Here is a 14,486-nt window from a genome sequence, read left to right as displayed (position 1 = left end):
CAGGTGGACAATAAGAATGAAGCACGTTGGTGACATTTACTCACAGTGCCATCCACGTTTAAAGAGCGGACCCACACGCATGGATGAATATCAAACCAACCCACCAACCAACATGGCCGCTCATGGACGTTTGGGCCCCACAGTCGCCCTCCTTCATACACGAGCAGCACAGGCATGAACACACAACTCGGACCTCAGGAGGTGACAAACATGAGGACGAGATTCTCACGTGGGCACCCCATGTAATCTCAAGCCTGGCATTAAGCTTAAAGTTGATGAGCTTCACAACAGCCACACTCGGATCTCACCTTGCCAGACTGGCACACCCAGATCGCATTTCGCCTGGCAAATGCAAGTCCCATCTCTCCAAAACCTGGCACTTTTGGGTCCCATTTCACCAACCCTTATCTTCAAAATCTGCCACACTCAGGTCCCATCTGGCCAGACTGGCACACCATGTGTCCCATTTCAATCTCAGTCGCCATCAGACTACCAACAGGTAAAGCAGGGGGCATAGCTGGCACAGCTGGCACTTTATCCAAGCCGACTTAGCGTCAAGAGTAACAGGAGCCAAAGGTACGAGTCGGCATTTAAATTGGGGAGGGGTTGGGTATAGGCCACACCCACTTGACATCACCAGCCACACCCACCTGACCAGTCACTTTCATAAACAGTATGATGGTGGCCCATGAGAAATGACAGCACTGAAATGCCGCCACCACCACCATCATCATCATCATCACAAAACAGTCCAAGAACAAACTCACGGGCCGAGTCACATGACAAATCAAGGCGGGGCCGCGCCCCCCCAACATCCCTTCCCCCCTCCGAGGTTCACAGCTCACCGCCATACACAAGACTCCATGAGGCCCCCAAATCAGATGGGCATCGACACTTAGACCCCGGTCCAAGGATGGACATCTTCAGGGGGTCATACAATGGAGCTGCCAGACCACCTTCATGTCAGTTACACCTCACAAGTCCCGGGTTCAAATCTTGCCAGATGCCAGGTCCAACGTCCATGTGTTTTCTTTCTGTACTCCTCTTTTTTGCCCCCCCCTTAACATCTCCTAAATTTGGGTTCACCAATAGTGAGGAGTGGGGTCATCCAGGGTGGGCTGCAGGGCTTAGGGTCTGCCTTGGATTATTTAGGCTCAATTAGACTTCAAACAATGGGATTTGAGGTGACGGAGGTGGCAGGTGAAGGGGCACTCGACACATCAGACTGGGACGCCATTTGTAACTGGAGGTTCTGCTCGCTTCAGGATACTCGGATTTGATTCTGGGATGGAAACCTCGAGGTTCACCCTGTGCACCACAATGACTGTCACGGCAGAGACCGCCACAAGACCAGAATGTCAACACCTGGAGGCCCCCAGTGGCCACGCTCTGGCCCAAAACCAACATGCTGGCACAAAGGACCACTGGACACAATTAAGCACCCAAAAAGATAAGACGGCCACTTACAGCACAGGCCCCATAAAGACCACCGGCACACGATGCCAGCCTCCACGCGAGTAACGCACAGCAGTGACAGTCCATTTAGGACACACAACTAATGAGAGAAGTGGGGAAGGTCACACCAACGGCTGCTGCTGCTGGAGACGGCCAGGGAGAGGTCTCCAAAGACCCCCAGACAACACGTGAGCACCACCCAAACACATAGGTCGGACTCATCTTCATTACGTACAGCGCCGTGACATCTGGCCCTGTGCCGACACTGGTAGGGGCGGCTGTCTGTGTGGAGATGGCAGGTCCCCCTGGGTGAAGGGGCCCAGGATGTGCGCGTGACCCCTGTCAGTCCTTCACGCTGCCGCTGTAACTGACCGAGATGGCCCAATGGCCGGCCCAATGGCCAGCCCAGTGACCAACAGTTGGGGTCTCGCATGCTGTCCCTGTGACGATGTGCTGCGTGACCCCAAGATGTCCGGCAGGGGGTCCATCCCATCAACTGGCCCAGCGTTTCCCACAGAGCAGTTTAACTGGGAGCTCCAAGTTGGTGGACCGCCATCCCACCCAGGGCTGGCTGAAGTGGGACCGAGAATGCTTTTGAATGTCATCATGAGGGTGAGAGGCTCCCACCACACGCCTTCTTTTTATAGCGCCTTTCACAGCGAGTAGCACCACAGCGCGGTCACCCGAGCTTGGAAACGCTGCGCCCATTAGTCACATCAGCTGGGAGGGTTAGGGTGGGAGACAAAAAAATAAATAAATGGGGGCCTACATGAGCCCCCTGGTGCCCTGTGTGTACCCAGCATGCCTCAGCAGCAGAAAAGCCATCACTCCGTCAAACTGTGCCAGGCCTTCATGGCATCATTTCCAGACAGCACACCTGCCAGGCCCCCAAGCCCACCATAAACTGTGAGCCGCCTTCCTCTGTCCTGGTTTCGAGTCTTTATTTTATATAGCTCCTTACACAGCACTGTGCAGTACACCCACCCATTTGAAACCTGTGACCACCCAACCCAATATCTGTAGCTGAGGACCCCCTGACACTCGCTGCCCGGCTCTGGCCGCTGTCCTTGCGTCTTTCTGAATACACCATTTGGCGCTTTTAAGTCTCAAGACGCTATAAATGGTCACCGCCCATTGGCTGCCTTTGGTCTCTGGGAAGTGGTGCCTTATTGTGATTGGCAGGTCCCCAGGTAGACAGGCAGGGACGCCGTCTGTTGACATGGTGACAGACAGCAGCCCACCTCCACACATACTGACCGGTCCCCTGTCCCGAGGTGCACACTCAGTAAGCCGCCATCCTGCTGATGCCATGGCAGAGCCTGGCACGCTAGTTTTTTTTAGGCACTCTCAACACAAACCGAACCAAATCAGGGGACCAGACCACCCTGTGCTGCTAGAGCCCCTGAGAACAATGGAGTCTGAAGCGAGCCTTGGAAGGAATTCAAGGTAATTACAAGGGATTAAGTGACAAAATGGCCCTTTGGGGGGAGGTGACGGACTGGCGGCAAAACGAGGGAAACACTGGGCCAGTGGAGGGGACGAGCGGAACGTCACATGCCACACAACGTCCGCACAAGCCGGCAAGCCTCGGCAGTGCGGGTGGTCCGCCTCTCTGATCACCTGGGCCATTTGGCTGCCCCACCCACAAGCAGCGGGGCGTCTGTCTGGCACAGGGGGAGGCCTTAGAGACTTTGGTGGGCTCACAGACGACAAGTGAGAGTAGGAACTTCACAGAGGCCCAGCGATGGAAACCCCCGGGTACGACGACGAACGCCACAGGACCTAAAGCTCGATACTGGGATGTCCACAGGGCCTCAATCAGGCCCAGGGACTGCAGTGCCCACTTGTAACGTCACCCGACACGCTGGCACCACTAACCACCCGAGGAGAGTGCCTGCTGCCAGCCACGCAGCACACCTCAGTGACGAGAGACGCCACGGGCCACATCACTGGAACGGTCAACCCCACCGCAGGCCGTCACCACCCATAACAAAGGCTGGCGAGGTCACACAGCAGACCGACCACCCTACACTATGGCCGGGCCAGACAATGGCCAGCCAACCGTTCTCCAAATCCCTGCGTGTCGCACACTCACACTCACACACACGCATGGTCGCCTTCCAGCAGCGAAACGGTTAGCTGCTGCCCTAGCTACCCCCACCCGCCCGCCGCGTTCCCAAGGATGAGAGGCAGGCCTCCAGCGCCCAACGCTTGGCACGGCTCCAGCCCCTCTTAATGAGAGCAGGCAGACAGCGGAGGCCCCGTCCTTTAAAAACAGCCGAGGCAGACAAAGACGTCCTGCCACACGATTCTGCGATGCCATTGTGGTGGGAGGCAGGCCGAGGCAGCGTGCCAAGGGGCATCCGCATTCTGCGCAGCCAGCTGGGCCGGCGACTCAAGCCGATGAGCAATCTGGCCTCCTGGAACAAAGGCAAACAATTTCGGATTTACATTCATTAAGTTCCATGTGTCCTGCCACTGGCCGTTATCCCCCCAAATTCATTGGAGGGGGGGCTTCGTCGATCATTCGGGCCTCCCAGACGGACACACAGCTGCTGTTTTACTGGGGCGTGAAAAATCAGCTGCCAGCGGCCTGAAAGGCGCCCGGCCATTCAAAGGGCTGCCCCTCAGAGAAGACCGAGATGCCGAGGGGCAGCGGTGGTCTCCTGCCGAGTGACTGATGTGGACGCCACTGCGTGTCCCATCCACCCAAACAGTACAAAAGAGCGTGGAGAGGAGAGAAATGGCGAGACCACCAGAGCAGTGAAGGGTGGGAGGCTGGCTGAGCCAAAAAGAGGAGATGAGAAAGACAGCGTGACCATTTGGGGGGGGACAAGTGGGCCACAACAAGAGACCAGTGAAGAGATGAGATGGTTACCTGAACCTGCTAGCAAGTGGGCAATGAGGAGATGAGGACAAGTGGAACAGTCGACAAGGGGCCGCTGGACCAGAAGCAAAGCCAGAATGAACAGGAAAAGCTGACCAAGAAGATGGACTGGTAAAGAGACCATCACCAGTTGGATTGGCTAATGAGAGGCTAACAAAAAAGGGGGAGTGAGGAGCCAAGGAAGACGGCCAAGGTGTACAGGTGAACCAGCAGACGACACAGAGAGGCATCATGGCCAGCCATGGGGGGGCGAGTTAAGGTTGTGGAGTGAGGAGTAAAGGGAGAAAAAGGAGACCACGGGGGAAGACATCATAACCCCAAGGGGGATCGGCGGTCCGAAATCAGAGTGAGGAACAGGGAGGACACCAGGGACCAGTAAAGATGGCCAACAAGGAAAGGCATTATGAACAAGGGGAGGTGGATTTGAAAATGACAAGGAAAGACCACCTTTGGGTTTTCAAGAGGAGGCCAGTGAGGAGACAAGGGACAGCCAACTGGACCCCTAATGATGGCTGGACCAGAAGGAGGGACCACCAAAGAGCAGGAAGAGCTGACCAAAGGGATAAGATGAACCAGTAGATGATAGGGAAATACAAAAAGGGGGGATTAATCAACGAGGTGAGGAGGACAAGTGGACTGGACCAACAGGGAGACACCATGAGCAGTGGGGGGCACTCGTGAGGAGCTGAGGGAATATAAAGATGGCCAGCTGGACCAGGATGAGACACCAGCATGGAGTAGCTGAAGAGCTGGGATGTACAGGTGACATCAGCAGGTGATGCAGAAAGACATCAGGAGCAGTCAGGGGGACACGAGGGTGGTGGGGAGGCAGAAGTTACAGGCAAAAAGGGAGATGACAAGGAAAGACCCCATGACCAGTAGTAGGGGAGGCCAAAGCAAAGGGCGGGGGGGTGAAAGTTAGTGTGAGGAGATGAGGGACAAGTAAAGATGGTCAACCAGAGCTAAGACCTCAAAACCAGCTGAGGATGATTGGGAGAGACAGCATGACCAGTGTCGGGGGTGGGCGGGGCTCAAGGGGAGTGGCCAATAAGGAAACAAAGGAAAGCTGATTGGACTAATAGACGGCCAATAAGATGGCAATTGGGAAAGACACCCTAACCCATAGTGGGAGCTAACGTGAGGCCAGCAAAGGGACGAGGGACAGTCAACAAGAGGCCAGGTCAGCAGGAGGTCGAGTTGGCTGGACCAATGAAAATGACCAACAAGAGCCACAGCAGTCGATAGACACAAGGGGGGACCTACGTGACCAGTGTGGGGGCTCATGAGCAGCTGGCAAAGAAGAGTTAAATCAGTGTGAGGGGCCAGCGAAGAGACGAGAGGACAGTCCGCTAGGGAGCAGAACAGAGCGATGGGACAGCTGGGTGAACGGCTGTGCCACAAAGGAGCCAGAGGGGCACAAAACCTCCATGGCAGCCCTTAAGACAAGACAGTGGGTGACAATGGCATCACCCACATGGTTTACAGCACCTCAGTCACTTTGTATGCTAACCAAAGATTAATCCAATTTGGGGGTCCCAGGTGAAGCTCAAGGCAGGAACCCAGTGCCAACAGGGCACCATAACATTTCAAAGAGCAGAAAGCCAGCTTTGAAGTCAAAGTGGCCACATGGCACAATGTCCATCATGGGGGCTGGGGTGCCATTTAGAGCTGGCAGCTCATGTCACAGCAGAACACCAGGCATGAGGAGAACATGAAGACTTCATTCACACAGTAACTTGGCTCTCACTTGAACCCGGGCTCCTGGAGTTGAGGAGCAGCGACTGTACCCACCACAATGCTGCCCCCTACTGAAACCAAAATGAATTTTATTAAAGGGCGAAGGAAGGAGCAAAGGGAGAACACACGACATTTGAACCCCAAATCCTGGAGGTGTCAGGCAGAGACTGGGGCAGTAGTGCCAACTACTGTGCCACCGTTTGACTCACCAAGGTGTAATGCACCGCCACAGACCTCAATGGTGAACAATGGGACTAGAGTGGCACCTAAGTGAGGGTCTATGTGGGGCCGACTGGTAACGATGCCATCAATTTATAGCGGCACTGAAATCTCAGCTAACAGCTAGGGTACTAGGAGTGCCCACCCAACACCCTCCAGACATTTAGGACCTGCCACCTCTGCTGTACCACCATATCCTGAGCTGGGCCCACCCAACATGAGAATGGCCAGGGTCCCAAATGCCAAGCCAGCTTGCTAAACATCACCACTAAACTACCAGTGTCTAATGACTACACTGCTCAGTGGGCACAACCGAATGACAGCACTCCGGAATATCAAGGGGGGGTTCCACTGGACAGGGGCTGGCCACATGGCATTGCCACACAGGGTGCCCTCAAACCTAAGAAGTGGCAGAGTGCTGCCTCACAGTCCTGGTGTGCCTGTACCCACTCATTGCCATAGGATGGACTGGCACCTTACGGGTTTCTGCCACCCGCAGTCTGGATTAAGAAAATCTGAGAACAGAAGGTCTCTTGTCAGAGGGACAAGCCTCACAGGTAGGCTGTGGTGGGCATCAACACAGACATGCTTTCCAAGGGGCAGCAGAAGCCTCAATAAGTACAATGTGCCCATGTGAGGCCAGGGTTCTGGACAGAGGGAGTGAGCGAGTGAGTGAGTGTGCCAGAGTCTGACGTACACCCAGAGAATCCCCGAGACCCTGAACGAGATAAGCAGATTAGCTGGCGCCAGTCATGAAAGGCTGCACATAAAGACTGGCTGGTCCCCTCTGGAGTGTCCTTGTTTGCCACCTGCTCAGTGAAAGGCACTATACAACACCCAATTGATCTTTTTCTTCAGCTGGTGCTTACTGTGCCAAGCACTACAGACGCACCCACTGCCATTCCCACAATGGTTGGGCCTCCAGTGGTGGGCACAGCTGCACGGTAGCCTTCACGTAATCAAGCGCAGAAGCTGGCACTCCAAGGCTGTGGGCCGCTGCCGACTGTAAACATGGCTCAGCGTGGCGCTGCCCTTGGCCAGCCTGAGGGCTCCTTTATCAGCCGCACACCACCACGCTCTGACCTTTGTGCTACTTCTGCTGCACCCCCCTCCCCCCAGGCCCAGTGCCAGCCACGGGTGACTGGCAGGTGTCTGGGTGGCCCTTCTTGTTTAGTCTGCATCACATACCTCGAGTCATGAGCTCTGCCAGGCACTCCCAGCCGGCTGGGGGGGGAGGGGGTTATGCGGGGGCTTGTCAATCGGATTGGAGGAGTGGGCATCAGGGGCAAGGCGACCTGGCCATACCCTTAAACACTGGCATTCTAATGCCAACACTCTTTCACCAACTGTTTACCAACAGAAGTCCCGACGTCACACCCATTAGCCAGCACTGCCCGAGGCTCTGATTGCCGCCTGATAGACGCGAGGGTTCCAGACAGGTGGCAGATTTTGTGTGGGGGTTGGTTAAGGAAAGGAAGCACCCTGCATTCCTGAGACGTCAAGTGCCTGGCACTGTGCCCAAAAAACAAAAAAAAAAACAGAGATGGAGGAGTTGACATCACCACGGAAAAGGATGGCGGCGTCCCACAATTCCCAGAAGTAGTCAGTCATTCCAACCCCCACGCCATCCACTCACAAAAGAGCAGCACTGCACTTTGGGTAATGGGCACGACGTGCCAATGGTAACCACACTAGTGCGTCCAAGAGAAAGTCGGTAAGAGTTGCCAGGACCGTCCCCGAGTTCCGTACTCACCCAGGCCGTCCCACAATGCACCCCAAATGAAGTGCCACCCACGTGAGGCAAACGTCCGACAACTCAAAATGTGTGCCACTGATGGGCAGCATGCCAGTCACCTCAGTTTATGTAAAAAAAAAAAAAAATTTAGGGGACAAAATATTAAAAGGAACCTGAATGTGGCGCCACGTGGGCAGTGGAATCATTGTGGTTGGCAAGACTGGTGAAGCGAAGCAAACCCAAGTGTGAGATGCAGCAGGACCACCAAATATCTGAAAGTGCCCTGTGCTTAATATAGCGCCTTTCACTTCAATGCTATCAGACCATTGCATGGGCCTCAAGTGGAAAAATTAAAACAGCCACAAAACACTGGCAGTGCCCATTCACCAATATTAAACCTCAGCCTGTTCTGTAGGGGACGGCCACACACTGGCATCCCACAAATAGGGAGAAAGTCATTTTGGACCCAAGAGTGGTCAACAGGAGCCCAGTGGCATGACAACTCCACAACAAGCTGCCTTATGCTTAGCACCGTGACGACAGCATAGAATAGAAATGCCAAGCGGGCACCACACCAGTCAGGTTTAACTTGGACCAATCTGTCGGCCTGTGTCCACCATCATGTCTGGACTGGTGTTGGTTTGGAGAGCTGGTGGCACCTCCTGTACCCGCTCTATTCCCGTCGTTCAGTCCCACATAACTGTTGACTACTCCACTTGACTGAAGTCCACGGGACCACCAGAACAACACTAAAGAATCACAGACGACATTCAGGACGCGATCAGGCCACACAGCCCAACTGTGTCACCTCGTCTCTCAAAGCAGCCCACTGGGTTCAGGTGCCAGTTGACCCTACCGACATTGCCACTATGCCAACCTCCTCAAAGGACAAACGTGTCCAAATTCGGACGGCCGGGCGCTAGGGAGGCAAACCTGCATGCCACAGCTCAACAGCCGAGATTTGAATGGTGATGAGGGAAGATTCAAACACATCTGCAGACCCTCCAGTTTGGCGGCTCCCAGTGGCGCCCCCTGGGCATTCACCAAGGAACTGACTTGAAGGAAATCTGCCCATCACTGAAGCTCAAGCTCGGTTTTGTTGGTTTCTTCTCCATGCACGGCTTTGGTTTTTATGCCACAGACTTGAAATGTGCCACTTCTGTCATATCATTCTGAACTTTGGAGGGGCAACAGGGGCAGCTGGGGGGTCCTGGTGAGTGGCATGAAATTCTCCAGTGTGATCAATCAACAGCAGCCATGCTGGGTGTAATGGTGGTGTGACGGTCAGATGGGGTATTCGGGTTCAATTCCAATTCCTTATTATTCATGCCCTGCGTGGTGCCACTTCCTCTGCCTCAAATCTCACAAGGACCGCATGCAGTCCAAACTGCTCTCCGCTTTAAATTCACAGAGGACAGCCACGGGAAGTCGGCACAGCTCCTTCTCCATATGAGAGGACGACTTGCCAGACGCGGCCGTCCCGATCTGCAGGAGAACTGGTGGGTAACATGGGGGCAGTCCAGCTTAGAACAGACAGCCTGGCACCTGAAAACAGCGGCGGGCAGGCCGGGCCCGATGAATCTCTAGTGGTCGTCGTCTTCTGTTGTCCAGCATTAAGCCCCCCTTTATGATGTCTTTGACTAACTTTAAAGATGAATGACAGGTTGACTCAGGGTGGCTAAGGGGGCACGACGAGTGGCAGCGATACGGGAGAATCCATATTTACAACGCAAATCTCCTCTCACCCCACCAAGTTCCTCACTAGCTTGCCATTTTTTAACCCACATAGCCAGGGCAGGGTCCGGTCGAACTGCTGCCGTCACAGGCTGCCCCGCGCGCCACTTGCTCAGAAGACCCTCAAGTCAAATTTACAGCCACATTTGGGGAAACTCAGCGCCGTTCTTAACTAAAGGGAGAGGAGACCCTAAATGAAAACCCAGCGCCGAATCTGCGTGGAGTCCCTCTCACGGGGTCTGGTGAGGGGCTGAGGAGGACACGCCCACTAACCATTTCTCTGCTTAGAACGGAGGAGACCCCCACCAAGACACGACATCACTTCCGCCACCTCTGCAAGTCCCACCCCTTCAGGTATCCATGCTACACAAGCCGCCTGCTGCTGCCAGAGGAAGCTCCGCCATTTTGATTGCCAGACTCGCCGACTACGCCTGCTTATTTTTGTTTGGCTCTCTTTCAACCCTTGGATGTCAAAAGGGGACTTCGTTCTGAACCGCCGCCTTTCACCCTTCATCACCTTCTCTGTTCACACCGTGTTAGAAGGAACTCTGACTGGTCGCGTGTGCCAGCCTCTGAGTCAAAAGACCGAATCCCAAACTCACTTGGCCTGAAGTGGGATCTGCTCATCGGTTAAGGAGAGACGAGACACGGCAGAGGCGCATCACGTGTCCCCCATCGTTTATATAGCGCCTTGCTCACTACTCACAGCACTTCAGGGAGCGAGGAGCCACTTCAACCACCCACCTGGCAGCCATGTTTGCACCAGTCTGCTCGCCACACCAGAGCGGTCAGGTGGTGAAGGGGTGAGACGATTAGGGGGCCAGGCTGTGGGGGTGGTGGGCCGTTTAGTCCTTCCCTGCTCCAAACACTTAAGTCATGAGATGGTGTGGACATGCAGTTGGAGTTGATGGAGAAGGCGGAGGCGGAAAACTGCGTAGTCGAAGGGGAGCTGGTGGAGGAGGAGATCTCCACGGAGGCTGCTGGCATCCCCGTCACGCCATCCCTAATTGGCAACTCCAAAACAAAAAACGCTGCCCGGGCTGGGGACTGACTTGAGCTTCTAGATCGTTGTCACTCCTCAGTGTGCAGACCCCGATGTCACCCGACTCTTCTTTCCTATGAGTGACTGAGCTCCCAAAGGCCATCACGTGTAGAGTTAAGACCAACGGCCCTGCGTCGGCACGCGGGTGTAAGTCGTCGCCATTTGTGTGATCCCAGCAGCACGGGGGTCTCAAGTCAAGAGAAGACCCTGGATGGGAGAGCAGACCAAAAAAAACTGGTGAAGCGCAGCAAGCAGGCCCCTCAAATCGGAGTCGTGGAGTTGGAAAATTTGACCGCCGTGCTACTCGTGAGGTTGACCGTCAGGTGCCGAACATGACCCGAGGTCGAGCCCCATTTGATCCCATGACTCTTAATGAGTATCGTCATTCGGCAGATACGCTACACGAGACGAGGGTGTGCACCGCGATTGACGATACAACAAAAGATGATCACCGATCAATCGGAATAAGAGCAACGTCGCCGGCAGAATCCACGGCTCAAAAGTGAGCACCGGCTAAAGCTCCAGTCTGGATGAGTTCACAAAGCGAGCTCCCCCGTGGTCTCCTCCAACACGCCTGAGGTGGCCCTGCTGATCTTCAGCCTTCACCCGGGGGGTCTTTGCCGACCTGCGACTGTCCTGACCGTGGTGGGATCAAGCAGGACTCTACCTCGGGTCATGTACACTGCCTGCCTGCCAGAATAGGGCAGCAGGCATTAAAAAACGTGACAAACTCCAACTTGGGGTCTCAGGAAGACGGAGCCTATCCTGGCAACATGGGTACACAGCCTGGCACACTCGCAACGAGACCCTTTAGGGATGTGGGAGAAAAGCGCTAACTCCACGGCTCGCACTTGAGAGCCCAGCTTGCTACACGTCACCGGTTTTTTGGTAGAAAGGCTCAGCAGGCTTGCCCGCTCTGTGATGGCCTGCTCACCCGTCCAGGGTCTACTCTTGCCTGGAGACCCCCGTGCTAGCAGGACAGGCTGCAGGCCCCTCCGCTAAATAACAAAGGATGACGCCTTACAATTCCAAACGTCCCAACTGAAGATCTTTTTTCCCGACAAAGGAACGTTCACGGTGGTCATGTGGTCAAGTCTCCGGACTTCAAGCTCTGAGCTTGTGGGTTCAAATCCCACTACTGACACGGTTTGACCCTGAGAAAGTGACGTCACCCGTCTGTGCTCCAAAACGGGAAATGGAAGCGACTGCATCTCAAAAGTAGCAAGTCACCTCGGATAAAGCCAGCCAGCCATCCATCCATCTCCGGAGCAGGGTCACCAGGAAGCTGGAACTTCTACCAGCAGCCATCAGGCACAAGGAGGGAACGACCCCTGGACGGGGCAGCAGTCCACCAGGGGACGAACAAACTCGCACTTGGATTGTGACCACCACCAGAGAGCAGCTTCGAGGACTGGGGGGGCTTCTGTACCAAAAAGCAAACTACTCCAGACTCAAAGCCCACCTAGAAATCCGTGAGCTGCACGTCTTGCTTTAAACACAAAGTTCAGACAGCAGTCATGTGTCGCGGTCCTGCCCAATCACATCGTAGCGGCGGCCATTGTTACCGTCACCAATACAGTGGAGTCCAACAACAACAATAAATGAAAAGCACACAAACAATAAAATGTCCAAAAATGAAATGGGGCGTCCTGGACGATGGCGAGTAGCAGGCGGACAAGGCGTTCAGAAGCCAACGGCTGTAAAGTCCTCTTCTGGTTCAGCGCCACCAACCCGACCCTTACTGTGAGGGAGACTCCACAATTCAATTGCAGATTTTTTTAAAATGTATTTATTTCAAATCCAGGCCGGTCCACAGTGGCCAAGCCCCCCTTTGATTGTAGCAGCCAGACGGCCAGAAATGGGCCCACGTTTTTTTACAAGTCCCATGCACGACTTCTGCCCACCACAACAAACTTCTTTTGACGGAACACAAATCTGCTTACGCGTCGCCCAGCTAAACTCCCACGGGGTGTCCAACGTCCCGACTCTTTAAAACACCAACGAGCAACTGCCAAAACCACCCCAGACTTCCAAAATGGTCGCTTATCAAGTTGTAACGGGAGCTCCTTTAAATTGTGTCATTAAAGAATGTCCCGGAGCTTCTCGTGCTCGTCACTTGCAGACTCATTCGATGTTCTACCAAATTTATGGACTTCAGATTGTTGTCATCGGAGTGTGACTTACTGCAAAGGCCACTGCCTATCAGCTCAAAGTCAAGACGATTACGAGAAGACACAACACACACAACTGCTGTCCACCTTCTCACTGACCGGCGAGACTCGGACTGCAATTCTAGACTCCAGTGACCTTCCTAAACGTCTTCAGCAAGTGCGAGCACAAGGTCACTGCCATGTGTGTGTTTGTCTAATCCCACCGTCTGCCTCACGCAGGACTGGAAACACGCCGACCCCCTGGGACCTCCAGTGACAAGTCGTCTACTTGGACCTTCTAGAAGTGTGTAGTCACCCCAAACATCAGAGGACCCCATTAGGGATTCCCAAAGCCCGACAGGCAATGCCAAGTGCACCTTCCTTCATGGCCCCGGACACCCCAGTATGAGGGCCTCTTCTCACCACCACCAGCAAGTCTTTGTCTCCACACCACCACCACTCCAGGAGGTCCCACTGCTCAATGCCACCAAGCCATCATCATATCTGCGGCTCTCCCAGTCGACATCACGTTCTCATAAAGCGCCTTTCACACGGTGAGCCGCCGCCATCACCACCAGGTGCTTTCGGAAAGACAAAGCCCAGGAATCAGCAGCCCTGCCAGCCAGACACTCGCCCGTCGGTCTCCACCTCCAGTCGCCTCACCCTAAACTATTCCGTCTCCGCCGGTCCTGCCGCCCTCCATCCCACCCCGCTAACACTGCGGCGCCTGCAGTCCCAGTCGTTCTCCTCTCCTCCCAGTCTCCATCCTTCGCCCGTCCGCCATCAAAGGCCCCGCCACGGTCCCCTCGCCCCTTCAGGACACCCAGTCCGAAGCCCACACTGCCGCCCCCGATCCCGGCTCGGCTCGGCTCGGCTCGGCTCGGCTCCCCCGACATTCTCTCACCGGTCGCGCCGCTCCGCCGCAGCAGCAGCACGAGAAGAGGGATCGCGGCCCCGCTCCCCACGAGCGTCATGGTAGGGCTGCGGGTGGAGCGCGCGGGCAGGAAGGCGCTCAGCACGCCGGCGGTGCTCCGGCCACTCGGCGGGTCTGCAGCGGGTCGCTCTTCATGGCAGCCGAGGCCCAGGCCGGTGCGGTCGCTGGCGACGGCCGCAGCGCTGTCGTTGTCGTCGCTGCCGCCGTCGCACTCACGGCGCGGTGGGCCGCGGGGCTCTGCGCATCGTCCGCGTCCGTCTGAGTCTCTCTCACGAGACGCGGCGCCGTCTGGACGCAGGGCTGCGTGTCTGGAGATCTCCGTCCGTCTGTCGCTGTCTGGAGTGGGGTGGAGACGAGAGTCGTCTCAGCCAGGCTCTGCGGCGCTCCGTCCGTCGGTGCTGGGTCTCCTTCGCCTGCTTTGTACTGTCCGGGCCTCCCGGCTCGCGTGCGTCTACGAATTAGTCAGAGGCTCGGCGTAGTGGTCGTTAGCCTTCGGGTCCCTGCCGAGCTCCCTGGGAAACGCCTCATCCCGGGATCAGCCGGAGAAACAGAGCGCGCGCGCGAGAGAGAGAGAGAGGAGGGCCTCGGAGGGC

General features: G+C 55.5%; 1 protein-coding gene across 2 annotated transcripts in view; it reads right to left on the bottom strand.

Annotated features, from left to right (window-relative positions):
• LOC120531931 (bone morphogenetic protein receptor type-2-like) overlaps positions 1-14,486 on the bottom strand; it is an 81,207-nt gene extending 66,721 nt beyond the window's left edge. For both annotated transcript variants that reach the window (XM_039757803.1, XM_039757804.1), the window contains exon 1: positions 13,864-14,486. In XM_039757803.1, the coding sequence (XP_039613737.1) occupies positions 13,864-13,933 (70 nt within the window). In that variant the 5' untranslated portion in view covers positions 13,934-14,486. The remainder of the gene's footprint in view (positions 1-13,863) is intronic.

This window comes from Polypterus senegalus, chromosome 6 (genome assembly GCF_016835505.1).
Source record: "Polypterus senegalus isolate Bchr_013 chromosome 6, ASM1683550v1, whole genome shotgun sequence".
Lineage (NCBI taxonomy): Eukaryota > Metazoa > Chordata > Cladistia > Polypteriformes > Polypteridae > Polypterus > Polypterus senegalus.
Note: the sequence above shows the minus strand (reverse complement) of the source record. Positions and strands in the feature narration are given on the sequence as shown.